This window comes from Lepisosteus platostomus, chromosome 3, assembly GCF_059453375.1.
Source record: "Lepisosteus platostomus isolate fLepPlt1 chromosome 3, fLepPlt1.hap1, whole genome shotgun sequence".
NCBI lineage: Eukaryota > Metazoa > Chordata > Actinopteri > Semionotiformes > Lepisosteidae > Lepisosteus > Lepisosteus platostomus.
Window position 1 is genome coordinate 6,257,970 of NC_142613.1, and position 27,378 is coordinate 6,285,347.

A 27,378-nucleotide genomic window follows, 5' to 3' on the forward strand; every position below is an offset into this window, starting at 1 on the left:
AGCTCTGCAGATTATAGATGGGCCTGCAGTTATCTCAAATGAGCGATTTGTAGTGCTGAAACGTTTGTAAATAACCTATATAGAGCTACATTTTAATGTCAAATGTATATTTTGTGTAATATGATTTTTAAGTAACATCTTTTATTTCCATGTATATTTCTACGGCTTGTGAGGAAAAAAAAAAAAGGTAAACCCGATTCACTTCCAGAACACCCACCAGAGCGACTTCCGCCCTTCAAGGTGAAAGGTACTGTGGGTAACAGTGCCACTCACAAAAATGGCGGCCTGCAGGTTTGTGGGACGAGTTCTGAAGTTGTCAGCGTTTAAACAGTTGCAGTAAGTTTTTTTTACCGTCTCTTGATTTTAAATTGCTAAACGTGCTTAACCTGACTTTTGTTATTTTATTGTCAAGGCAGAAGATTGAAATGTAGCTAGTGCTGGTAGGCTTTTCAAGTCGTTAGTCCAGAGATCTGCGTGTTTTCCCATGATAAACAAGTTGGCACGATTTTATCTTATTTTGCACTACTGTTCTGCAACTGCAGATTGTAACTTGCTGTGTGGCATTTTGATGCGGTTTACAAAAATAATTCGATTTTGTGCAACTAGTAAGATTAAACATTGTGAATCTCTGGGAAATGTAGGGTTCGCTGACCTTGCTCTCTCAGCAGGTTTACAATTTCTGACTGTTTCCTCACTTAACACCTGAAAGAACTGCCGCGGAGTTAAGTGCCAGAAGACACATCAACGCGGAGACTTGTTATAAATGTAGATATTGTTATACAAGGGAATTAATGTCGATGGTGTTATTAAAAAAAAAACTTTCGCAAATTAAGAATGAATTAGCTTTTTTAAATCACCCCAGAGTCTATAATCCGCACGAATAAAATTCCTATACGTTTAATGAAATGCTTTCCCAAGTAAGAAGATATCGTCTTGACTTGACCAGTTTGATAATGACCTGAGAAGATGACTTCCGTATTCCGTGTACTTTGCCAGTTTTACGTTCGGAACTGCGAACATAAAGGGTGTTATATTAGTGCTGTCTTAATTGAAATAACCAGTGTAGGAAACTGTTTCTTTTTTCAATACATTACATATAATAAGTGTCCAGTTACTCCATACTCCAGGGCGGCACGGTGGCTCTGTGGCTAAGGATCTGTGCCTGTGACTGGAAGGTTGCTGGTTCAAATCCCGCGGCTGGCAGAGGAATCCTACTCCGTTGGGCCCCTGAGCAAGGCCCTTAACCCTAACTGCTCCAGGGGCGCTGTACAATGGCTGACCCTGCGCTCTGACCCCAAGCTTCTCTCCCTGTCTGTGTCTCCATGGAGAAAAGCTGGGGTATGCGAAAAGATGAATTCCTAATGCAAGAAATTGTATAGGGCTAATAAAGAAACATTAAACATTATTAGAAAGCTTGGGATTCGTTCAGTTTTGTGACACTAGGGGGGCAATTGTGAGCTGGTACAAAAGAATAAGATGGGTATATTGCACCGTTAATTAACAAAGTGAAAGTACTTTGAATGTGTGGAAACTCGCGTTAAAAGTAAGTCGTTTTGTGCCACGTGTTACCAGGCTGCTGGAGCACCCAGGGAAAAGCCATGCAAACATGGGGAGAACATGTGAACTCTGTACAGAAGGTGCCCCCTGCCAGAATTAAATACAGGATCCAAGAGCTTTAGGCAGTGGCATTAACCTACGTCCCACCTAATTGGAATGTTGCGATTTCCATGAGTAGATTTTTGTCCTCTCTCCCTAGCCTTGCAGAAGCCTCTGTGAGGGTCTGCCGGTACTCAGGGCTGTGCTGTGCCATACAGAGCACACACACCCGGAGAAGGTGGACACAGCTGTCGGCTTCACACATTCCAGGTATGAGTGCCCCGGGAGACACCGTTTTCACTGGATTCATCATTGGCAGATGTTGCTGGAAGTCAGGATTGTTAGAGCAATTGTTAACAAGTGTGCAAGATTGGCTTGCAAATGTGCCACAGGAGTATGAATGGCTTTTGAAGGTATTTTCGTTTTTTAGTTACATGTTGTAACCAATAATCCATTATGGAAAAGGTGAAACTGGCTTAGTTTGCCCTAACAAATATGAAATTCCCATCAGAAGGTGTTATTGCAGATAAACATATATGAACATTAAAACTCATACTGTATACAATTTAAAACAGTGCACAAATTTGAGATCTTTAATGTTGTTTGCTACCTTGAGTCTAATCATCGATGAATGTGATACACTCTAGTGACTTTAAATGCTGCATAATCACTAAACTGCATCATTAATAAGAATAAATTGGGCTCAGGTGATGTGGTGATTCACGATAATTGTCAATCCTGCTGAAAAGAAACACAGGAAGGAAGGATGTCTCATTTTGTGTGCTCCACTATGGTTTATACAAACACGTGTTTTATAGATTTAGGTTGTTGTTAATATCCAGATGCATTCATATATTGACTTTACCTGCAGTCTTGATGGACAATGATTTTTGTCAAGAGAGGTAAGAAATGTTTTGTTGTTTTTTAGTAAGAAACATGTTCATTCAGACCCAGGACACACCCAACCCAAACAGCCTGAAGTTCCTGCCAGGCCGAATGGTCCTGGAGTCAGGGACCATGGACTTTGCAGGATACAAGCACGCCTACTGTTCCCCACTGGCCAGGTAATGAAATGTCCATGTTCATTAAGACCCATACATATCTCAATTGCAATAATAGATGTTATTTTAAAATAAATGATCATCCAAAATATTTTTTGCAGTTGATCTCAGATGAACCAATTCTGCCTTAAAAATGCAGTTCATAATTTTGTAAAACGTGTAATTAGGTTATCATCTCTGGAAAATATCCTGTTATTGATAGATGCTTCCATGCATTTTGTAGAAATGACCACAACCTTCTAAAATATTTCTGAATGTCATGTGTGGCTGTTTTTCTCTTAAATTTGTACATTCATTGGTTCTATTATTTTGATCCTTTTCCAGGGACTCCAGTTGTAGGGGTTTGATTTCAAGTCAGCTTAAAAAAAAGCTGTTCTAATAAATGTACTGTCTGTGGTCTCATTCATTCCCTGCAATTTCTTCCTCTTTTTCAGGCAGCTCTTCAGAATCGAAGGTGTTAAGAGTGTCTTTCTGGGGCCGGACTTCATCACAATCACCAAGGTAAAACAGTGACACCTAGAGGAAAGTTGAAGAAACTGTAAGCTCTAACTAACAGTATTAGGTGCATTCAGGTGACGGCAATTACTAAAGCTATGTCAGCTAGAACTGATACTATACTGTGGAGTAAAACATTTCCTGCCTTGTAAGCAAGAGCTCTCCAAGGCATGGATCTTAGTGGTGTGACAAGATCTAGAACTGTTTTCTTTGCACTCAGCCTACTTTATGGGTGGTTTTTGAGGATTTTCTTTCGCTTCTTCTTTGTCTATAGACAGACAGGTCCTGCTCCCCTTACCTGTACCGTAACAGCTTCGTACTTTAATAGTTAATCAGAGAGAGCGATTTTTTTTTTCCATCCCTGTACTGACACCCAGGAAGACGCTGATCTGGAGTGGAAGGTGATGAAGCCTGACATCTATGCAGCCATCATGGATTTCTTCAGCTCAGGGCTGCCAGTGGTCAATGAGGACACCCCTCGTGCAGATACAGGTACCTGTCCCCTTGGAGAAGGTACTTCTGGTATTAAAAAGACCAGCAGGCAATAAATGCTGTTTCCCAGCAATACTCCCTAATAACCTGACCTGATATCAAACTAATATACTGCCATGTTGCTCACACTAGTTACCCAGATGTACCCTCGGATTTTCTACTACTTTTGCCAAACAGAAATTCTAATATCCAGAATAAGTCCACACTGTGAGATCTGTAACTATCGAACATCCTCTTTCTTTGCTTTTGTAATTAACGGCATGAAGGGTTATGGCTATTTCACTGACATTTCTGGTTGTGCCTGGTTAGTTTTGCTCCCCGCCTGCACCTGTATCCCTCATTAAAGGGAGACAAAAGGTGGGTTTTTGATGAGAAAATCACCAGTGTTTAGGCTGATGCCCTTTCTAGTAGAGCTGCTACAGGGCCCCACATAAAATTCAGATTTCAAATGTGTAAATTGCACAAGAGAACAATCAATCTCATGAATCTAATATTGTTTTAATGCCTGTTTTTTTTCTCTCGGTGATTCTCGTCTCTGCAGCACCCTCAGAAGAGGATGATGAAGTTGTCTCCATGATCAAAGAGCTTTTGGACACCCGCATCAGGTTCTGCCTAATTAACAGTACTGTTTTGGTGGTTGTTAATAAACTACAATGTGTATAGGAACAAGAAAAGTTTTATTCCATGCCAAAAAGGGAAGAAAGGAACCACAGCGTTTCAGCTGTGGAGCCTTCTTCGGTTGTGTCACCATGCTCTTTTCAGCATGGAATAAACCTTGACTTGTTCGTTTGCAGCCCATGCATACTGTCACAGATACCTACTTGAAATCCAATGTGTATATTCAAACTTCAATTCATTCTGCCTTCCTTGGACGGTTTGTGCCTTTGTTTTAATTGTGCCTCCATTTCACAGCCTTTCACAGTTGATTAATCGTCTTGTGTACTTGAATCCACAGAATCAGTCAGAAACAACGCGAGACTCTGTAAACTCTGCTGTACGTTGAAGTGGCTCTTGCCGTTTCTGATTCTGTTCTTTTTTTCTCTTCTTTTCCTCCATTCCCAGGCCTACAGTTCAGGAAGACGGCGGCGATGTTCTTTACCGGGGCTTTGAGGACGGGATCGTGAAGCTCAAACTGCAGGGCTCCTGCACCAGCTGCCCCAGCTCGGTCATCACTCTTCGTAGTGGTATCCAGAACATGCTGCAGTTCTACATCCCAGAGGTGGAGGGAGTGGAGCAGGTAGGCACCGGGACAAACACAGGCACTGAAAGTAACATGATGCACCCCCAATGTTCATGTTTAGGCACAGACACTGAAATGGAAACATGCACATACACATGATTAATGATACAGATGTATGTTTTGTGGTCAAAAATAAAAAAAACAAACAATTGAAAGTCTTTTATTAAGGTGTTGGGCATCATGCACCAGTATGGCCTTTATGTGCCATGGCATAGAATCTACCAGTGTCTAGAGTTCTATAAGACGGATGCAGCACTGTTCTTCCATGAGAAAGTCAGTCAAGTCATACCTGGTTAATAGAAGAAGAAAATTTTCTCTCAAGCACCATTGCAGAATAAATGCTTGATTGGCTTCAGATCTGGTGAACTGAGAAGGCCATGACATCGAGATAGTAGTGTCATGCTCGACTGTAGAGTTCTTCAGCTTGGCCCCAGGTGTGCCATCATTCGTTGTTCAAGAACATAATAAAGGATGATTCATCTGTCCATATCGCATTTCTCCTGCTACTCTGTAGACCATTGCCTGTGCTATTTGCACAACTGGACTTTCAAACTTGCATTGCAATGAGTGGTTTGTGTACTGCAAGCCGTATAAATGGCTGACCCTGCGCTCTGACCCCAAGCTTCTCTCCTGTCTGTGTGTCTCATGGAGAGCAAGCTGGGGTATGCGAAAATACAAATTCCTAATACAAGAAATTGTATATGGCCAATAAAGTGATCTTAAACCATTTCTTCACTAGCAACCAGTGAATAACAAAGGCAGTGTCAGGCAATGACTGTAATTCATCTTTTTTTTTGTTGCAGGTAAAAGATGAAGAGGAAGAAATGGAACAGGGGACCAAGACCTGAGAATGAGTGTATCAGGCCCTGGCTAAGATGTGTGCATTGCTACTTTCCCCCTCAACCCTTTCTGTTGAATCAAGCAGGTTCAGGAACTAGTCCACCATCCCAGTGTTTTAATGTAGCTAATTTAAGACAGAGTCTGTAGTTCTGGGAAGTGCGTATGTATAGCCAGAATCACACTAAGTTTTAAGGAAAAAAAAATCCATACTCCAACATGGAGACGTTAGGTCACTGAGTGACAGACAGTGTGTGCTAGAAAGAGCTATAGCTTACCTACAGCCCCCAACTCTGTGCTGCATTATTTTTGTGTCCGAAGAACCAGGCTTTTGAAAGTTTTTTTTTAATCTTTAGGTTGAAAGTGTTCATTAGATCTCCTTGCATGCTTTATAAATTGAGACTTGATATTTATTATGGAAATGATTGCAAGGAAAGCAGGCCTAAATTGTGCAATATTGCCTCTCTCTCATTTGATTTGAAAAACAAACATCTGAAACCAGTTCTGTGTGCCATTGTCTTGGCTGCAGTGAGTCACATGCCAGGACTCCTGCCCAAAATGCTTTTAAATGGCTTATTCTGATATTTTCCAATTTTTTTCAAATTAAGTTAAAATAAGTAAAAATATAATAATATGTATTTAAAATATACTGTTTCTTCATTTATATCAAATGGTCTTGGTATGTTATTGGGAAACAGATGTGTAAATACTATTTCTGTTAAAGATAAGAATTTGCTGATTAGATACTTGAAAATGTCACTTTTATTAACTTCTATTCTCAGAATGTGGAGTTATTTTGTATATGTGAAATGCTTCGTTTCATGACCAGTACCAGTTATTTCACATCAGAACAGAGAAGAAATGTGTCCGATAAAAGTTTTTAATGAGAATTGTTACCTGTGAATTCAGACTAAAAGTCTATGGGATTGTTAATATGGTTTTAAACTGATTTGCCCCTTTATGCAAGACTGTTTTGTGTAAGATGTTGTGTAAGAAACACTGAAATTGTAGGGATATTTCTTGAATTGGAAGTGTAACAAGAAAGAAAAGTGGCATTTGGGATCTCATTGTCTCATTTTTCTACAGAGAAATGTATTTGCGTTTCCTCAACAAGATCGCCTATATTTAGCAATACAAATGCATGCGTGTTTTAGTGTTACACGTGATACCTCAAGTAAAAAGCACATCACTGAAAGAAAACTCCAAAAGAACATTAAGTGTGAACAAATGTTAGATCATTTCTTACCACCTAGTTTCTGTAAAATGTTTGCCTTTATTTTCATTACATTTTCATTTGCCAGTCCATGTTTTTAGAGGAAGGTAGAATGGTGACACTGGATGTTGGAACATGAGGTTACAAACAAGGAGACTGCACTGCTGAGATGGGTGTTTCCATACATGAGAATCCTCGGAGAACAGGTCTCTCACTGGAGAAATATTTGAACAAGTAACAGGTTGATTCCATGCTGGAAAGAGAAAAAAGGAAACAATGTTTCGGCTGTGGAGCTTTCTCTGGGTTTAAGAAAGATAAGGCAGTCAGCAAAGATAATATAGCCTGGGAAAACAAAAGCCAGGAGAGAGGAGGAGGCAGGAGCAGGGGAGAGGCAGAGTGGCCGATCATTTGGTGCGAGGGCGAGAGAGGGGTGAGACGAAACCCCTTACACCCAGAGAAGGCTCCACAGCCGAAATGTTGTTTTCTTCTCTTTTCAGCATGGAATAAACCTATTACTTGTTCCTTCGCAGCCTACGCCTGCTGACGCAGCTACCCACCTGGATAAATATTTGTACGCACAGACGAATCCTTTGACTAATCCTTTTTTTTTCACTTTATAATCCAAGCAGTTTGAAATTGCCTGACATGACTCCATGCCACACCGCAGGCCTGTGCTGAAATCTCCCACGTCTCTTTTGTGAACCACAATTTCAGATTTTGCATATATGGTAGATTCCAAATGAATAGGGATTATGAACTAAAAACAACTAATTGTAAAGTGAAAAAAATAAAGAATTAAGATGCCTCGGAACCGTTCGTGAAATCGTATGATATAAAGGAACAAGTAAAGGTTTATTCCATGCTGAAAAGAGAAGAAATGTTTCGGCTGTGGATCCTTTTTCGGGTGTGATACAAAGGCAATGCCACAGAAGTAAGAGAACACATTTATACAGCTGCACTCGTAAAACACGCATATAACTGGAAACATGACTGACGTATTTAAAAAATCAACCCAGAGAACTACTTTAGGACCAGCAATGAAACTAAGCCACAGGAGCACACGCAGAAAAAGTACATTTAGGATTAAAATCAGGGATCACTTTTCACAATTCGGCGCTTGATCGGAGTGGAGTCTGGGATAAACTGCCCAGCCATGTTGTAATAGGTTACGCATGTGTCTGAGAAAAGGCTTTTAGCACGTACACGTCTGTTTTTGATGTGACGACATCCTGCAGTCCAGGGCATCTCTGCTATAACGAGAGACCTGAAATTGACATCTTGCCTAGTGGGTGCTCCTTGTCTCTCCTGTGAGCTTGTAGGACCTTCATTCGCCGACCTCCCTTTCTCTCCTTCGTAGAGGCGGATCTGCGCATCCTGCTGCCACGTCTAAACTGCTGTCGTCGCCAGGTAACGGGAGTGACAGCATTTGAACGAATCGGACAGGGCCATGTAGGTGGTTACCTGGATGGTGACCAATGGGATTAGAGATGAGGCGGGGCTTGTACAACAAGGCTTCTGAGGAGGAACTAGAATCGCCTTGGCAGCCAAGACGTAGACATGTGTGGTGAGTGAAATCTGCCTACTATTAGCGGTATATCTTTATTACTTTTATATTGAATTTTTAAATAATATTCTAGGCAGACGAGATTCAACGTGCGAAGGATTACGTGTTCTGCTTCGATAGGAGTATGAAGTTACCTCTGCGGTCTTTGTACTGTATTGTCCCATAGGCATATTAAAATATCACCCTGCTTCACCCGAACAGTGTGGTTTAGATTATTGTGATCGATCACATCATTTGCGCGTCAAGTCGGATATGTTCCTGCCTTTGCTTGACGGATATAGGCTATAAAGAAATATATTGTTAGGAAAACATGGCCTGAGTACAACATCCCTACCCTCAAATGATTAATACCTGTAACAATTCCGGAGCGGCACAGGTAGTAGGATTAGAATTATGCATCATATTACTACACGGGAAAACCCGTAAGTATTTACACTTATAGTTTCTTTTACGACACTTTTTTTAACTAAATACCCACTGTTTGTGGGTGTAGTCGATAGACACTTGGCTACTACCTTGTAGTACAAGTTGGAGTATCAGTCGCTGCTGTTTCATTTTCCAGCACGTAAATCTTTCGTTTTAATGTTCCTTTTCTGCAAACATGCTCTCGGTCAGCATGTGCAGAAGGCTGGTTAACTATCTGGGCGGAACTGGGCTGTGAGGGCCTTAAGGGAAAATCTTCTCTTTTAGAGAAGTGTTTATCTGACAGACTGTAGCAGAGCGCACGATTTTTGTTTCCAAAGGATGAGTGAGATTGTGCAGGGAGACGTACTGTAGGAACTGCTGGCGGTGGTGGGTCACATAGCATTTTAGCCTTTACACAGCAACAAAATGTGATTTTAAAACGCTGGATTCTATCGCCTTAATTTTCATTTTTCTTGCTTTTGGATACCATTGCCAGAGATGCAAATAAGATTAACAATCCATAGCAGTCTGGCTCATTGTTGTTCATATTAATTACTGGCATGTTTACTGCTTTTTCTGATGATGAAGAAAAACATCTGGATAACTGTTGTCCGTCTTAATATAAACTCAATGCTTTTGGAAGTTAATTGTCTAGACTCCACATTACATTAAAGCTGAAATGGCTATGGTATAATATGAGTCTTATGTCTCTGTTGACATTAACACCTTGACATTGTTACCATTACTTAGAAATAATCTGCCATTCATAGTGATATTTCTTCTCATCAATGTCCATTTTGAATTGGGTTGGGAAGGTGGAAGGTATTTCACTTTTGAGACTATTAAGCACACTATTAATTAACTGAGAATTATTTCAGAAGCTTCAACATTCTGTACTTTTTTGCACAATACAAGCATTTTAGAAATGTAAAAGCACACCTGAAATTACAGTCCTGCTGTAACTGAAAGCAGTCATTTAACACTATCAGACATTTTCTCAGTTGCGATCTGGATGTTTTACACAACTGGCTGATTGCAGATATATTTGTCTTCTTTAAGGTGGTGTGTTTTAGAATTCTTCAGGACAGTTACACAGCAGGTCTGAACTCAGGTGTTAGATGACACTCATTGCCCTTGTGAATCCAGTAGAGTCCTGGGCAGAGTCCTGCTTGTCTAGGATTGAGCAAAACCTACTGCTTGGTTTATTTGTCTGTGTGCTGTGGTGAGAAATAGGTTCTGCAGTGGCAACCCCTACCACCATTCTTTCTCTGATGAGTGATTACATCCAGTGCTAAACCAAGCTGGATATCCATTGTGGGCAATGAAGCAGAAAATAGAGCTGAAATAAAGTTATGTGTTATTGTTTTATACTTATATACTTTTTGTTCTTGATCTTAAAACGCCTAACATGAAAAACTGAAGCCGTGTAATATAGTACTTCATTCTTTGAATTTTGTCTAGCTTAAAGGCAACCAAAAACTGAAATAACAATCCTCATGCTAGAGAAACAGACAGCAGTTTTAAACATGCCTAGTTTAGTAGAATCAGTGGTAGGATAATTTCCTCTCATACTTTGAGAAACTAGTTTATTACTGCAGTAGCTGGTTTTTAGGATTAGCAGTATATTGTCATAACAGAAACAGGAAATGAACCTCTTCGTTCTATTCAATAACCTACTCCTTAAGGATAACGACAAAGCCCTCAGGCAGTTTCTTGACTTCATCCCACTGTGTTACTAGTTTCGTGTACCTGTGGGACGAGTAGTGCTATATCCAAAACACTCGTTTCTTGTTGTTTAGATTAAAGATCCCAAGAATGATAATTCTCTACTGGGTCTTGCTAAAAAAACACAGTTACTTTAGAATGTACCAAGACAAGCCAGCTCCACCTTGTATCGAAACAGTCCACTATCACATATAGCTGATGATTTGATCGGGTTCCTGGGTGATTTTGTAAAGCTCCTCTTTTCTCATAACGTGGCTTATTGTACTTTTGCAAACTGAACCCGTTTGCCAGCAAAGAAATCAGTCAATGTTGCATAGGTTATAAACAAGAAGGAGGGTGACGGTTATTCATGAAAGCAGAAGCAGAGAAAGCACATGACCTGCTGTGTATAATCATAAGGAGTTTTATAAATGGACAAAAACAACTTGATGGAGGCATCCGTGCATGGGAATGGGGTGCTTGTGTTTTTTGGGATGCTCAGGAAGACCTTTGGACATATTCATCACTTTATCACAAATTTTGTAAGGCACTTCTGCTTTTCCAGTCATCACAATTGATATCTTATAATGCAGGTAGAAACACTTAATCCTTAGGGCATGTACTGTACAGTTACTCTCTTACAAGTGATGTGTTCTGAGTATTAGTATCCTGATAGAAAATCAGGTGTTATTTTGAGCTAGAGAATGTCCCTCTCATTTGCTCTCTCCCACTCTTCATCCCCCTCCTTTAAAGTTTCTCACTACAAAGGATAGCCTTGTTTTTAGAAACCTCACCCTCAGCCAGACCATCATAGCCCTATAGTCCAGGAGTCTCAGTGCCCAGCTGTTCTCAATGGAGGCCTTGTGCTTTGGTTTACTCAAAGGGAATGTGCCTGAATCCAATTTTAACCCCCACCACCCCACCGCATGTGAATAATACTAGTGCAGATCAACGAGTTTCCCCTGAGTCATTGATTTGCTGAAATGCATGTTATTCAGAATTGAAAGGGGCCCTGTTAAAGATTTTTTCAACAACACTAGAAACAACAGTCACACAGTCCTGCTTTTTTATTTGGGAAGGAGGAGACAGGGAGGTGTTCCAGCATCTTTAAAAAAAAAAAACTTGATCAGAACATATGCCAGCACATTTGCATCTTACTAGATTCTCTCTGAACTCAGGATTTTTTATACAGAAACTTGGGATCCCTGTCCAGACAGGTTCACATCATACTCCCATTGTAAAAGCATTGGTCTGTGTCTGTGTTGATACAGATGGTTAGAGAGAAGCTGGTGGAATGCGTTTTGCAGTACTGTCCTCAGTTGTGGAATCGGACAGAAACAAAAGTACAGCATCTTGTGAAAGTATTCAGACTCTTGCACAGTTTTCACATCTTGTTTTTTGAATGCTTGAAGTTCTGACACTTTGATTTAGCAGTTAAGATATGTTATGTACACAACCTGCACCATGCATTCAAAGCTCAAAACAAAAGCAAAGCGGTAAATACTGTAGGTAATATGAAGGATAAATGGAAATGTCATGATTGCATAGGTATTTAAGCCATTCGCTAAGGTAAAAATGAATTAATTTAGGTGCACAAAATGACTTTAAAGAGGGGGTGAGAACTTATCACCGTGCTTTAGTTTTTGCTGCCATTTACTGTAGCTTAAATTGTCTTTAGAAGTCTTCAGTTTGAGCATTCAGGATCTGAATGAAATATAATGTTTTTAAAAGTTGTTTATTTATCATTTTGTAATCCCCATAATAAGGGTCTGAATACGTTTGCAAGTCACTGTAATTATCAACGCAGTCCTGAACTGGGAGCCTGCAAACAACGGAGAGATGGTCCAAATCCCATCTTAAATTGAACGTAGAAACATTTCACTTTTTTTCACCAAACGTTAGCACCTCTAGTAAGTATCAGCTTTCTGCATGAATGTATTTTCCTGGTCTTGCATGGTGCACTATACGAAGGTACCACAAGGTCTCCTGGTTGTGTCTTTGTTGCACATCATCCCTGTCAAGAGTGCTTATTTTAATACTGCAGGGCTGTTTCTGTATATACTTAGCTAGGGTATCTTATCTTTTTCTGATTAGCCAGAGGTGTGACAAATGGCTTGCAGTGTTCATATCTGTTGCGCTTTCTAAACATCAGCATTCTTCTTTCACAGCCCCAAGCTGAAATCTGCGTGCTTCAGTACGTCACCACTCCTGCTGTGTTTGCCATTTTTATTTCTGACTCCACCTGCTTCGAAACCTGCGTTTGACATCATTAAATCTTCCCACTTTCATCCGATGGCGTGTAATGACATCAGCAGATCGTTAGTTCTGTTAGTCACTTTCCTTTAGTGCTTCTGATTGCTATATAGCGTTTCCCTCGGTATAAAGAGGCTGTAGTTATAAATTATAACTTGTTTGCATCATGAAACTGAATGATAGATTGAGTGGTTAGGTGCTCCCGTGTTTAAGGAGAAATAAACCTTTTTCTAGCAGGTTCCAGGTTCAGGTTCAGTGAAAAGAAACTGTGGCCACTCTGCTGCACTGAGATGTGGGTGTGTTATTTACCCCAACTATAAATTGTTTATCCCTGGTTCCTGGCCTGGCAAGTAAGAATAACCTTTTTAAATGTTAAGAACAAGATTTTGGCCTCCAGAGTTCCTGTACGAAGTCCCGCACCTCTCAGTACCATTTGTAATAGTGAAACTTACAGCTCAAACAGACCTTTCTGTTTCCCTGGGTTCATATTTACAGTGCCTTGCGAAAGTATTCGGCCCCCTTGAACTTTTCAACCTTTTGCCACATTTCAGGCTTCAAACATAAAGATATACATTTTTTATTTTATGTGAAGAATCACCAACAAGTGGGACACAATTGTGAAGTGGAACGAAATCTATTGGATTTTTGAAACTTTTTTAACTAATAAAAAAATGAAAAGTGGGGCGTGCAAAATTATTCGGCCCCTTTACTTTCAGTGCAGCAAACTCACTCCAGAAGTTCAGCGAGGATCTCTGAATGATCCAATGTTGTCCTAAATGACTGATGGTGATAAATAGAATCCACCTGTGTGTAATCAAGTCTCTGTATAAATGCACCTGCTCTGTGATAGTCTCAAGGTTCTGTTGAAAGCGCAGAGAGCATCATGAAGACCAAGGAACACACCAGGCAGGTCCGTAATACTGTTGTGGAGAAGTTTAAAGCCGAATTTGGATACAAAAAGATTTCCCAAGCTTCAAACATCCCAAGGAGCACTGTGCAAGCGATCATCTTGAAATGGAAGGAGTATCGGACCACTGCAAATCTACCAAGACCTGGCCGTCCCTCTAAACTTTCAGCTCAGACAAGGAGAAGACTGATCAGAGATGCAGCCAAGAGGCCCATGATCACTCTGGATGAACTGCAGAGAACTACAGCTGAGGTGGGAGAGTCTGTCCATAGGACAACAATCAGTCTTACACTGCACAAATCTGGCCTTTATGGAAGAGTGGCAAGAAGAAAGCCATTTCTCAAAGATATCCATAAAAAGTCTCGTCTAAAGTTTGCCACAAGCCACCTGGGAGACACCCCAAACATGTGGAAGAAGGTGCTCTGGTCAGATGAAACCAAAATTGAACTTTTTGGCCACAATGCAAAACGATATGTTTGGCGTAAAAGCAACACAGCTCATCACCCTCAACACACCATCCCCACTGTCAAACATGGTGGTGGCAGCATCATGGTTTGGGCCTGCTTTTCTTCAGCAGGGACAGGGAAGATGGTTAAAATTGAGGGGAAGATGGATGCAGCCAAATACAGGACCATTCTGGATGAAAACCTGTTGGAGTCTGCAAAAGACCTGAAACTGGGACGGAGATTTATCTTCCAACAAGACAATGATCCCAAACATACAGCAAAATCTACAAAGGAATGGTTCACAAATAAACGTATCCAGGTGTTTGAATGGCCAAGTCAAAGTCCAGACCTGAATCCAATCGAGAATCTGTGGAAAGAGCTGAAAACTGCTGTTCACAAACGCTCTCCATCCAACCTCACTGAGCTCGAACTGTTTTGCAAGGAAGAATGGGCAAGAATTTCAGTCTCTCGATGTGCAAAACTGATAGAGACATACCCCAAGCGACTTGCAGCTGTAATCGCAGCAAAAGGTGGCTCTACAAAGTATTAACGCAAGGGGGCCGAATAATTTTGCACGCCCCACTTTTCATTTTTTTATTAGTTAAAAAAGTTTCAAAAATCCAATAGATTTCGTTCCACTTCACAATTGTGTCCCACTTGTTGGTGATTCTTCACATAAAATAAAAAATTTATATCTTTATGTTTGAAGCCTGAAATGTGGCAAAAGGTTGAAAAGTTCAAGGGGGCCGAATACTTTCGCAAGGCACTGTAGTCCTGCATTTAGCTTCCATTACCTCTCAATGACTTCCCCTTTGCTGAACTGGACAAGCTGAACATTGCTTCCAGTTCTAATCGGCTGAGATGTTAACGTTCTGCCAGCGGTAAGGGGCTGTGGCCCTGGAGAACTGAGTTTGGAGGCTCGCTGTATGAACGAGGTCTGTGTCTGTGGCGCCTGGTGTGTGCTGAAACGGATAAATATAGATTTTTGTGCAGTGTGAGTTTTGTACAGTAGGCGTTATTGTGAATAGGAGTCACTCTTGTCTGTCCTGTACAGCCTGTCTTCCCTAAATGCTTCAATGCAAGAATGCAGCTTTACTTTTGGTTTTAGGGTATATTTAACACCAGGATCAATGCTGGTAATGGTACGATGGGACAAAGCCAGAAGCGACTGAGCTATTATCATCAGTGGTTTGAAGAAAGGTGCAAAGCTGAAGTTCCTTAATTTTTCCTGGCATACCCTCTTTAGTTTGTTGTTCAGTGAAGTTCTCAGGCAGCCTGAATGCCCTAAGCGTTTGCATTGTGTTCTATATTCTCCTTGTTTTGGCCCAAATTGACTTTCCCAAGCTGGGTTTCTAAGATAAATCAATAGTTTTAATTTCCTACCTCAATGCCACTACCTTTTCAGTCCTGTAAACTCCTGAGGAAGCATTCATATCTGTGTGAACTGATTGCTTCCTCTTTCTTGTTTCTTGTTATCCTGATAAATAACGTCCATATGTTATCAGCTTGTTTCATACAGAGCTTACATGTTCTATTCAAATCATGTTTGGTTCTATGTAAAATACTTTTGTCTGTGTTCATGGAAACAAACTATCTGAAACCCTGATTTCTCAGAAATGGAGGAAGTGAAGTCAGCTCACTGGGGGAGGGGTGTTAATCTGGCAATGGAGAATATAGATGGATGCTATGTGATTGTGCATAACATCATGCTGGTCTCTTTTTAAGTAAGATGGTCATTTACATGCTATCTAGGAGGCTGTGGAAAAGTTTTAATGTTTTTTTTCTGGTCTTTCACTTTGGGCTGAAAGGCGAAACTTTTACACTTGATGTATTTACTGTTTTGTATTGAGCCAGTGCCTAAGGCATGTGGAGTTCATGTCAACCCAAAAGCAAGTGAGGAGTGAAAATACAGACACACTTTTTTAAAAAAAATACCTATATTGGGATTTCTTGTTAAGATTATTTAAAGGGCTCACGTAGAGCAGAAGTGTCCAACGCTGAGGAATTTAACACAGTTCACAATGTAATGGCTGCTGAAATGAGAACAGAATACAGGTTGTTTCATAATACACATATACAATATACAGTGTTTTACGTAGAAAAATGTAAGAATACTGGAATATCCAGTTATTTGAAGTCTCATCCTAAATGATTTCCACAATGGTTACAATATACAGTGTTTTACGTAGAAAAATGTAAGAATACTGGAATATCCAGTTATTTGAAGTCTCATCCTAAATGATTTCCACAATGGTTGATAAAGTTACACGGTCTCTGTGAATGGATAAAGACAAATGTTTTTCAGTTTTAACAGCGGCTTATTTAAAATCCTTCCTGAATGGAATTTTCTAGAGCTGCCCTGACTCTCCTGAGCATTTTGCAATGTCGATGTCCAACACCAGTCCTGGAGGACACCCGCGGTTTAAAAGAGGCTGCTCCAAATGAACGCTTAATCACTTAAAGGAACAAGTAATTGAAGATTTTGGCCAACTCCCTGGCCAAGCTTGAGATTTAAAGAGACTTTTGTGTAAGACGTCTGGGCAGCCCTCCTCAGTCCTGCTCTGCTCCTCTGTAATCCCCTCTCTCCCTTCCTGTCGGTCAGGAATCTTTGCCTACCTGAACTACCACGTGCCGCGGACCCGCCGCGAGATCCTGGAGATCCTCCTGAAGGGGCTTCGGCGCCTGGAGTACCGAGGCTATGACTCAGCCGGTGAGGGAGCAGCCGAATCTGTTTGTTGTGTGTAGCCGGGAGTCACCATCTGGTTTTGTGTGTGTGTGTGTGTAGATATGAGGTTTTTTTGTGTTGGTTTCTGGTTGTCTCTTGCATTTGTGAGCCAGTGACTATCTACAACGTGTCATTGTGAGTCTGTGTCCTTGCCTCCTGTCCATCAGGTGTGGGGATTGATGGTGGCAACAGCAAGGATTGGGAGACCAATGCCAAGTCCATCCACCTGATCAAGCAGCGTGGGAAGGTGAAGGCTCTGGACGAGGAGATCCACAGTAAGGGCCTCTCGGTCTCTGGCAGATGAAAACAGATGTATTCACAAGCCTGCTTGTCTACAGTGTCACAGGGCCTCAACACATCACCAGCAGTTTTGTTGCCTCATTCGGAATCGCAGGACATGGCGCTGCGCACACTTGGAAATGTTGTCTATTTTGTAACCTAAATTGAAGGTTTTATAAGTTACTCTGTACATTTAATTTTAATTGTGCTTTGAAATGTGCTCATCAATTTCTGATTCTTTCCAACCCCAAAGTATCAAAATAGCAGGGCAGTTCCCCATTAAGTTGACTTTAGCACTGGGGTCAATTAGGTAATTGGATCAAATAATTGAATATAGTGCTGATTGCTTTGCAACAATTTAAAGAAAAGGAAGGGTTGAGCTTACCTACAATTGCTCCAATTCACCTAAAGAATGGACTACTTTTTTGTTATGATGTCAGTTTTCTGCTTGTGGATAAATATAGAGAGGCTAAATATAACCGAATAACAGATTTCAACTCACCTCACTGTAATGGGATTCAGCAATCTATAATTACAAAAATCAGGATTTATTTGGGAAGATTCAGATGTTAAATTGCTCAAACTTTCTCACAAGAAAAACAACAAACAGTTTTCTAATTTTTTAAATAATATATAAAATAATAATAAAATAATAAGGATCTGTTCATTATTATTTTTTTCTCTTGGCTATGACTATCTGATCTTCCAGTTTGGTATGTCCTGTCCTGAATTGAGTAAGGGCTCTCCAGTGTTCGGAAGGCCGTCGGACAGAGCGAAGGTGCTGGCGGTTTCTCGCAGTGTCTGTTTCTCTCTCTGGTCTGCAGAGCAGGAGGATATGGATCTGGATGTGGAGTTTGATGTCCACGTGGGAATCGCGCACACCCGCTGGGCCACTCACGGCGTCCCCAGCCCCGTCAACAGCCACCCCCAGAGATCCGACAAGGACAATGGTGTGTAAACGCTACGTTCACACTCCTGGGCTCGGTGCGAAGCTCATCAAACACGAGAAACATCGGGATCTGTCCTTTTCTTTTCAAAAAAAGTGTGTCAGCTGATCATGATGGGCGATTTGGGAGCTGAACCAATACAAACAATTTTTGGTCAGTGGTAATCATGGAGATCTGATGATTGAGACGTGCACATGACAGCTCCAAAGTACTGCTGCCAGTCACAATGCTAATAGCTCCTGCACAAGTCACAGGAGGTGGGATGACAGGTGGTGGTTACTCCTAAAGGTCCCGTTGATTTGCTTAGTGCAGGCTACGAGTACAGTAAATATTTTTTTTTATTTATTAAAAAATAAGTAAAAGACAGTAATCTGTTCTTGCATTTTTTCATTACCAGAATTTATTGTCATCCACAATGGCATTATCACCAACTACAAAGACCTGAGGAAGTTTTTGGTGAGTCAGAAATGATTGAATTATTATAGCTTCAAATAGCCTGTTGATAAACAGGGTGTTCCTGTATTTCTTTTCCATGATCTCACATTAGCCACCCTACTCCGAAGTCCAGATAAAAATGTTCCATTATTGTAGACTGAATGTCTGCTCTGTGGAGCTGTCCAAGCTACCACTGCAGTACAACAACACAGACCACTTTCCTGTGCTGTAATCTCAAACGGCAGCTGTTGACATGAGCCTCTTTTTCCTACTTGTTATATAACTGAATAGAAATCCTGAGAAAAGGGGCTTCCGGGACAAGTTATGTTAATTTGGAATGATAGCTCTGTCTGAATGTCGTGATCTCCTAGATAAGGAATCCTCCAGCTTCCGGAGAGTTATGTGCCTGAACACACAACACACAGTCCTTTTGATCCATTCAGTTATAGTGCTTCCATGCAGCCCACACCTTAATTCTTACATTCAACCTGCCAAATATGAAATAAATAATTTAGCTGTTTGGGGACATGGATACGAGGAGCTTGTGGGTAAATAGGCCTGGATCCATGGTATTTTTAACGGTGGTGGTGTGGGGTTCCCTGTGCTTTTAATTATGGCAGCATGTTGTCTCACTGGATACCTCCTCATTCGCAGGAGAGTAAGGGCTACGAGTTTGAATCGGAAACGGACACAGAGACCATTGCCAAGCTGGTCAAGTACATGTACGACAACCGGGAGAGCGATGACATCAGTTTCCCCACCCTGGTGGAAAGAGTCACGCAGCAGCTGGTACAGTGCTACAGGGGGAGGGGGTGGGAGCTGGGTGGGAAACTGGGGTATTGCTTCTTTGATGTTTGTATGTTGGCTTTCGTCTTACGGTATCTTATTCACGTTGGCCTGAATTATTTGTTCAGCGAAGTGTAGAGGAATATGATGGCAGTCCGAAGCCCACAAGTCTGAAAATTGATCAGACAAAATATATTTTTTAAATGTTTGATTTGTGAGCCCATTGTGCTCAGAAGTCATAGAGAGTCCACTCAAAATCCTTGAGCGCTCATAAGCTTGTGATCTTCCATTTCAGCATCCCAAAAATATTGCGCAACCTACATTCAGCAGCATAAAACTACAAATATAAGTGTTTTACCGATGTACCTTGTGTTGCTTTCCCTGTTCCAGTGTATTCACAGCAGAGGAAAGAAATGCTGTGAAAGAATGCCCTACATGACACAGAAAAACCACAGGTGTCAAATATACAACAGTGACAAATCACATTATATTGCAGTGATCCGGTCCGGTGGAGCCTCAGTCAGCATTTCATGCAAGAGTTGAGCTTGGGTCTGTGTCTTACAGGAGGGGGCGTTCGCACTGGTCTTCAAGAGTGTCCACTTCCCCGGAGAGGCAGTGGGCACCAGGTACGCACATTGGCATCTCTCTTACCCTTACAGCACAGTTTAATCCACCACCAAATTCACTTCCTGATTTTTTTTAGACAATCATCTGTTATTTTTCTGTTTCTCTACCCTAATCTGCAATTTCTAATGCCTTTTCAATCTGACTCACCGCTGCAGTTCTGGATGGCTGAAGATGTTTCGGGTTAATCGCTTGTTTTGCAAAGGTCATGTCGGCGGTATTATTGACTTTCACAAGTTTCAACACTTTGATCTGTCGCCTTTGCCGATTAAAGGGGACCATTGTAGATGACGGCTGAATCTGCAGAATGTGAATGGGATAACACAGTGTTGGTGTCTGGTGCTGGAGCTGAGAGTCAGTGGTGCTTTTTGCACAAACGCTAAGCGACTCTGTCCTTTCTGTGCAGGAGAGGGGGTCCCCTGCTGATCGGTGTCCGCAGTGACCACAAGCTGTCCACTGACCACATCCCTATCCTCTACCGCTCAGGTAAACCCAGGCACGGGGAAAGGAGCATCTCCTGCTTTTCCGCACAACATTCACGCTAAGATCCGTAGCCTCTCCGGCTCTCCGCCGCGTTCCGAGCAGTCGGGCTCGCCGTGTTAGGCTCGGCAGCTGGCTGCCGAGTGTCGACCTGCGATTATAAGAGTGACGCTGGTGCTGATCAGCAGTTTGCGCTTTCTCTCCAGCGGGAAAAGATAAGAAAGGCTGCAGCACCCTGCCGCGCATAGACAGAGACACCTGCCTCTTCCCCGTGGACGAGAAGGCAGTGGAATATTACTTTGCTTCGGATGCCAGGTCAGTCTGTCCGTCTACCGGCCCCTCTCATCGCTTTGGAAGTCCCAGGGGAAAGTCTTCATCAGGAGGTCTCCCTCTCTGATGAGGCATTTTTTTTACAACAGCATGACTGTGTGGCGTAATAATTCACTTTCCAGTTTTTTCTCCCGTGCCGCCCTGAATGAACCTTGGCATTTAGGAAAAGGGAATGTGCTGTGTTCCCTGTCATGCCTGTTTGGTGCTTCTCGTACCGCTGTGCATTCATGTAAAGTCCTATCAGTCCGATTGAACAAGTGTGGCTTGGTGCCAGAGGGCAGGTCTATGTGAAAAGTCTGTATGGTTTTGATGGCGGGGGGGGGATTCTCTGGTTGTTCTCGGCAGCGCGGTGATCGAGCACACCAACCGGGTCATCTTCCTGGAGGACGACGACGTGGCGGCAGTGACGGACGGGCGGCTCTCCATCCACCGCATCAAGCGCACGGCCGGGGACCACCCTGCCCGCGCCATCCAGACCCTGCAGATGGAGCTGCAGCAGATCATGAAGGGTAGGGGTCGGTGCGGAGGAGGAGGCAGTCTCGCCGCTTCTGTGACTGGAGTCATGACGTTTATCTTGTATAGCGCCTTTTAAAAGTAGCTTTTCAAAGCGCTCCACGAGAGAAGCAAAAAACCAAAGTTAACACGGAGAGGAGGTCACAAAATTAGCACCATGAGCGCAAGGGATTGGAAATGCAGCAGAAGAGAAGGAGCAGAGACAGACCCCAATTAAATAAAAGGTTTTGAGTCTGTGCTCTGATCTCCTTGGGGATAGGATTCCAGAGCTCTGGGGGGTAGCAGGAGAGAAGGCCCTGTCACCCACGGAATGTAAACGAGCTTGGGGGACCAACGGGAGACCAGAATCAGACGAACAAAGGTTGCGAGGTGGGGACCAGGAAGACAAGGCAGATAGGTACTGAGGTGCCAAACCACGTGGAGCCTTGTAGGTGAACATGAGGACTTTGAATTCGATGAGGGAGTTCCCTCAATCAGAAAACACTTTGTTCTGAGATGTCGGTGAACTCCTGGTCACTGATGGTCGTTAACAATCCTGTTTTTCCTGTTTGGAAGGGCAGCATTTAAAAAGAGAAGGGGTTGGGGCATTATCCCTAGTCTAGCAGCTAAATTCCAGCCCTGGGATTGACAACCTGTCTTTTCAGTTCCTCCCTTTGAAATCTTGTGTATAGGGCTGCTCGGATGCTGCTGTTCCATACTCCAGAGAGAGCTGCATCCTCATATTTTTCTATGAGGTGGCACGTCATATTTTTAAAGCTACTGGGGAACCTTCAAGACGAAAGCTGTATCTGCAGGGCTTAAGTTACATTTTCTGACATGTTTACCATGAGAATGTAGAGAGACCAAACTGCCTTAACCTCCATTAAGGTACTCACGTGGGAAGTGTTTATATGATATACATGTTCATGAGCACTGATATTAAACATGGACTGGCCTTCCAGCCTCTAGTTTAAATACTCCAACTTTTCTAGTTCACAGTTGCGAGCTGGATTTCGAAATGACCAAGTCCTGCCTCTGTGAATACAGAGTGTCGATATCATTAGGTCCCACTGAGTTTTCAATTGCAATGCTGGATCTACATTTAGTTAGCGTTGAGTTTTGAAAGTCTCGCCTCTTCGCGTCATCATCAGGCATGCTGTCAGTCCCTGCCCAGCAGTTCCTTTCTTTCCACGCACAGCGTGAGATCACACTAGCAGAGGTCACTTGACCACACAAACACACATGCCGCTTCTCAGGGTTTGAGCGCTGGCGCGTTGCCTGTCCGTTGTGTGTCAGGAATGCCCAGACTGCGTTCCTCTGTCAGACCGGAGGGAGACAAGCTTGTTCACAAAACCACTGTGGGCAAGAAAGCCATATCGCGCTGGCTTTGCTCACTAATTCTGAAGCTGTGGTGTATAATCAGCAGGACACAAATGGGTGAGTGCCACACCACAATCGTTACTACTTATGACGTACCCATCTGGAGAGACTGCAGTATTAAATATTAATGACTTGTAGGTAGTGCCTGTTAAAACTGGAGCTGAATGAAAATTCCACTTGTTTAAAGACTAGTGATAAGCCTTAAATCTCACCCTGTGTAACAGTGGAATTGTCTGAGAAAAATCCTACGTTGATTAAAAGGTGTTGGTTTGGTCTTGCTTTTGAAGACATAAGTTTAATTTCAGATCATGGGTGGAAATTAAGTGCCCATTCAGCATCATAGTCATCTCTTCTATTGTGGGACAGCATCTTTGTATCTGGAGGAATTTTAAGTTTATCTAGCAAAAGCGTCTTCCTTGAATCCAGGTGTAGACTTGGTGGGGTCACAATTGGTAAGAGTTAATTTTCTCTCTGGCCACCGGAGGTCACTATTGTGCTGTGTTTCCAACAGCCACTCTAATGTATTATTTTTAATATTACTCAAGTACTTTCTTTTTGTAGTCAACTTTAGGGGGTGGAGACATGACCCTGTAGCCAGCTGCCACACAAATAATAGTTTTAAGCATTAGATTTATCAATAGTACCGAATGTCTTGCTTGTGAAATGGCAATTAAACACCTACAGAACAGATCATATTTTGATCATATATGTAAAAGGCTACACCTGAAATTCATTGGTGATTTCTGTTCGCACTCAGATGGTATAATTCAGGTTTTACACACAAACACTTTGACATTGTCAGGTGAGCAAGAGTCCTTTATAAATGCAAGATGCTTTTTTTCTCCCTGTTTTCCCTGCAGGAAACTTCAGCTCCTTCATGCAGAAGGAGATCTTTGAGCAGCCCGAGTCTGTGGTTAACACCATGAGAGGGCGAGTCAACTTTGATGACAACACAGGTAAGATCTTTGAAGCTGTAAGTGCAATGGAAATATTTTATGATTCGGTATCTAATATTGCATTGTTAGTACAGTTAGTCAGTCACAAGTTTGCATAATTCCGTTTACATGCTATTTAAAAGCATCATTGTCTTTTGCCGTTTTAAATCATGGAAGATTAGCTGTAACTTTTTCTGTGGCTTCCTGTTAGAAACCTATAAGAGTTATCCAATAAGTCTCAACATCTGAAGTTAATTATTCATCCTGTTGTGGCCGACAATCGTTTACTTCCCCTCATGTCTTTGCCTTTTCAACGGTGAAAATCTGTTTTTGCTAGAAGATCTTTTTAGCGCAAGAAAGAACCTGGTCGGACAAAAATAAAATAAGATGCATAATGTCACGCAGGCTCACAGTCGTAAACCCTCTTCTGTTAAAATAAGCTTACCATTACACTCTTGGAAGGGTTAAAGCAAAGTGCTAACACTTGATTTGAAAAGCATGTCTTTTGAATGACATGTGTTGTGTGGCAGGCAGCACAGTGGGGCAGTGATTTGCATTGCTACATCGCAGGACTGGGGCGCTTGGTGTGAGTGCATCTGTACAAAGATCCGTAATTTGCCCTGTAATGGGCTGGTGCCCCTCGAGGGTGTACCCTGCCTTGCGGCTGTTGCTTGCTGGGATAGGCTCTGGCCCCACCACTACCCTGTACTGGATAAAGTGGTTAGAAAATGGATAGATGCGTGGAGCACTGAGTCTGACACTGAGTCTGACACTGAGTCTGACACTGAGTCTGACGGTGCGTGGTTTTGGCAGTGATACTGGGTGGCCTGAAAGATCACATCAAAGAGATCCAGAGGTGCCGCCGGCTCATTCTCATCGCCTGTGGGACCAGCTATCATGCGGGAGTGGCAGTGAGTAGTTCTTCTTTAACCAGACCGGGCATGATTAATACTGTATGATTAAATACCAACTTTGGATTTAATTTGGTACATGACACCAACAAGTACTTAAAAATAACACTGCTTATGACAACAATGACGATCCCAAAAGTTCATCTTGTGCAGACTGACAGCTCAAATTCCTCAGATTATGAGGATCTTTTAAGTTAGTCATTGAGGATCATTTTAATCCACTTCAGACCTAATACCCAAGGCTAACTGCAGAGTTTACATACGTAGGTACAGTATATATATGAACTCCTGTGGGAGCGAAAACCAGAATTTGCATTTGTTATTGAGGTTTCCAGCTGCATTCAATCACAAAAACAAAGTACCAGAAGTTTGGGGTGAGAATCAAAACTGAGATTTGTAGCAGTGGCAAAGTTCCCTCATTGCTGGTGCTGCAGAACTGACAGTGAGGTGCAGGTGTGACCAAGCAGAGTCTGTGATCTCTGTCAACTTCAGACTCGCCAGGTGTTGGAGGAGCTGACGGAGCTGCCCGTCATGGTGGAGCTGGCCAGTGACTTCCTGGACAGGAACACCCCCGTCTTCCGGGACGATGTCTGCTTCTTCATCAGCCAATCAGGTGAGAGACGCCTTCATCCACCGACTCCCAACACACCCCCAGCCATCGCATTAGCCAATCAGTCATAAGCTGTCCTCGCCATATTCTCAAAAGCAAGCCATCCAGGTACCTAAATATCAAGTTATTTTTATTATTATTTTTTTTAAATCTCTCTTCTTGCCCATAAGACATGCTATTTCCTTTCTCTTTCCTTGGGACCTCTTTAACACTTAATGGCAGATTGTTTGGCAATAGATAAGCCTGTTTGACATGGCATAACATCTCTTGAAAAAACAGAACTTGTGCAAACCTTAAGACGTATTTAAACATGCTCATTTTGTCCAGTTCTTTGTCTGATAGTTAATTTCATCAGAAAAATGTGTTGGTTACATATTATATACCACGTGTTCATGCCAGCAAAGAGAGTGCTGGACACTTATAGACCTTCCCATCCACAAAAGTGTCAACCTATGCTAAGTGGAGGTTTTCTGTTCTTTTCTTTCTTCTACACTGTGTTTTGTGTGCAGCTGTCTCTCATTGTTTCTGATTTAGTATGTTTATACTGTGAAAACGCTTTTCAGAGCTAAAGGAGAGGATCTAAGTGTTCTGCTGGCTCAGAGTGTCGGCACTGAAGCTTGTGCAACACTTATTTGGTTATCGTTTGCCATTCCTGGCAATCCGGTTTGAGGAATCTGGACCAGTAACAATCAATGAGCAGGAAAACAACTTGAGAGGATTACAAAAAAATGCACAATAAGTCCGATATGAAATGTGGCCGATATGACCTGCCTCTTGGAATAGAGTGGCCCATGACTCCCTGATTAAAGTAGTCTGGCAGGGGAACAGGCTTTGCTAGAAAGATCTTGATGGCATGTACAGAACCGTTTCCATCAGTGACCTACAATGAAGAATCATTAGTCCTTTCTAACTCTCTTCTCCTCCCTGGTGGACGAGGGCCAGTTCCGAAGTGGCTCACGTTCAGCAGTTCTGTGAAAAGCTGCTTTCCTTGTTTTGTTTGGAAAGCTTGCCCAGTATGTGTCCCAATATATATGAGCAGCTATCCTGGCTATGTGCCGTCAGGCTGTGCCAGTGGTCTAATTACTGACAGGCCACTGAGAGTTTCTGCCGATACTTGGAGCACTGCAGCCAACAAATGCTCTATTGCCACTGCCCCCAGCTATACCTGCATTCAGCTATAGTTTGCCGTGTTGAAGACACAGGCAGCTTGTACCATGTGGAAAGCGTTGCTTAATCTAAACACTGTCTTCATGTTTCTGGCTGAAATCTGAGAGATGCATACCTTTTCAGCACACACAGACATTACCCTGTAGGCGTCTTTTAATTACTAGTGTTATACCTTTTCTGTGCCATTTTCTACGTTTTTTTTTTGTCCCAGAGCACATATTTGGCCTCCAGATCCTGAAAGAAGTTGAAAAAATTTCAGTAGCCACAGAAAAAGAAATGTTTTTTGGAGAAAGTTCAGCAAATTAAAATTTTGAAACTTGTTTGGAATGGGGAGAAGTGGAGCCAATTTTTCCACTCAAGGAGAAGCTCTTTCTGAATGCCTGTTGCACTCATCCATCCTCCTGTGGACTTGCTGTCCACACAAATCGAAGTAAATTGGCCGCTGAGCATTGTTGTGGTGCCCAAACCCATCCCAGAAAGCCAATTAACCTTTTCAAAGGACTTTGAAAGGATCTGAGATCTGCTGCATGTGTTGTTATTTCCTACATGTGTGAATCTCTCTGTGAGGCAGTCCGTCAGGCATGCTTTCTCTAGGTCTGAGTAACAGTGTGTGTTGTCTTCCAGGAGAGACGGCGGATAGCCTGATGGCCCTGCGCTACTGCAAAGAGCGGAGTGCCCTGACAGTGGGCATCACCAACACTGTGGGCAGCTCCATCTCGCGGGAGACCGACTGCGGGGTGCACATCAATGCAGGGCCAGAGATAGGGGTGGCCAGCACCAAGGTGAGTGACAAAAGGCGAGAGAGTGGAGGGGAGTCTGGATGCAAGGGCATGGTCACTACACCTCAAAGTCTTATTTGGAGATTGAGACATAGGGGCCATATGAAAAACTGCCAAGCTTTTTCCAGCATGCTAGCCTCTTGCACTTTTTTATTGGAAGTACCTGCTATGTACAAAATGCAGTGATCTGCTGCATTTTTAATAAAAGCCCTGAATGAAAGAGTGCATGGGTATTGGAGTAAGGAATAGAGCAGGAGATGGAGTGGATGAGTGAGAGGAGAAATG

General features: G+C 42.3%; 2 protein-coding genes and 1 long non-coding RNA gene across 3 annotated transcripts in view; 2 read left to right on the forward strand and 1 right to left on the reverse strand.

Moving 5' to 3' along the window:
- Positions 1-206: 206 nt before the first annotated feature.
- Positions 207-6,783, forward strand: nfu1 (NFU1 iron-sulfur cluster scaffold homolog (S. cerevisiae)). Its single transcript, XM_088624111.1, has 8 exons — positions 207-336; positions 1,757-1,866; positions 2,525-2,660; positions 3,092-3,158; positions 3,530-3,644; positions 4,186-4,249; positions 4,707-4,881; positions 5,688-6,783. Exons 1-8 carry the CDS (start codon positions 278-280, stop codon positions 5,730-5,732), a joined length of 771 nt encoding a protein of 256 aa, XP_088480237.1. The 5' UTR covers positions 207-277; the 3' UTR covers positions 5,733-6,783.
- Positions 6,784-6,974: 191 nt separating this feature from the next.
- Positions 6,975-8,279, reverse strand: LOC148674190 (uncharacterized). The gene is made up of 2 exons (XR_015935270.1): positions 8,138-8,279; positions 6,975-7,187 (listed from the first exon to the last, which is right to left on the reverse strand). It is a non-coding gene; the product is annotated as an uncharacterized LOC148674190 (long non-coding RNA).
- Positions 8,280-8,372: 93 nt separating this feature from the next.
- The window catches only part of gfpt1 (glutamine--fructose-6-phosphate transaminase 1), a 38,531-nt gene continuing 19,525 nt past the window's right edge, over positions 8,373-27,378 (forward strand). Inside the window, exons 1-14 of the mRNA XM_088624110.1 lie at positions 8,373-8,498; positions 16,816-16,923; positions 17,106-17,213; positions 18,042-18,167; positions 18,562-18,620; positions 19,254-19,388; positions 19,950-20,011; positions 20,416-20,495; positions 20,696-20,804; positions 21,165-21,328; positions 23,552-23,647; positions 24,440-24,537; positions 25,030-25,150; positions 26,939-27,096. Of these exons, the coding sequence (XP_088480236.1) occupies positions 8,492-8,498; positions 16,816-16,923; positions 17,106-17,213; positions 18,042-18,167; positions 18,562-18,620; positions 19,254-19,388; positions 19,950-20,011; positions 20,416-20,495; positions 20,696-20,804; positions 21,165-21,328; positions 23,552-23,647; positions 24,440-24,537; positions 25,030-25,150; positions 26,939-27,096 (1,431 nt within the window). The 5' untranslated portion in view covers positions 8,373-8,491. The remainder of the gene's footprint in view (positions 8,499-16,815; positions 16,924-17,105; positions 17,214-18,041; positions 18,168-18,561; positions 18,621-19,253; positions 19,389-19,949; positions 20,012-20,415; positions 20,496-20,695; positions 20,805-21,164; positions 21,329-23,551; positions 23,648-24,439; positions 24,538-25,029; positions 25,151-26,938; positions 27,097-27,378) is intronic.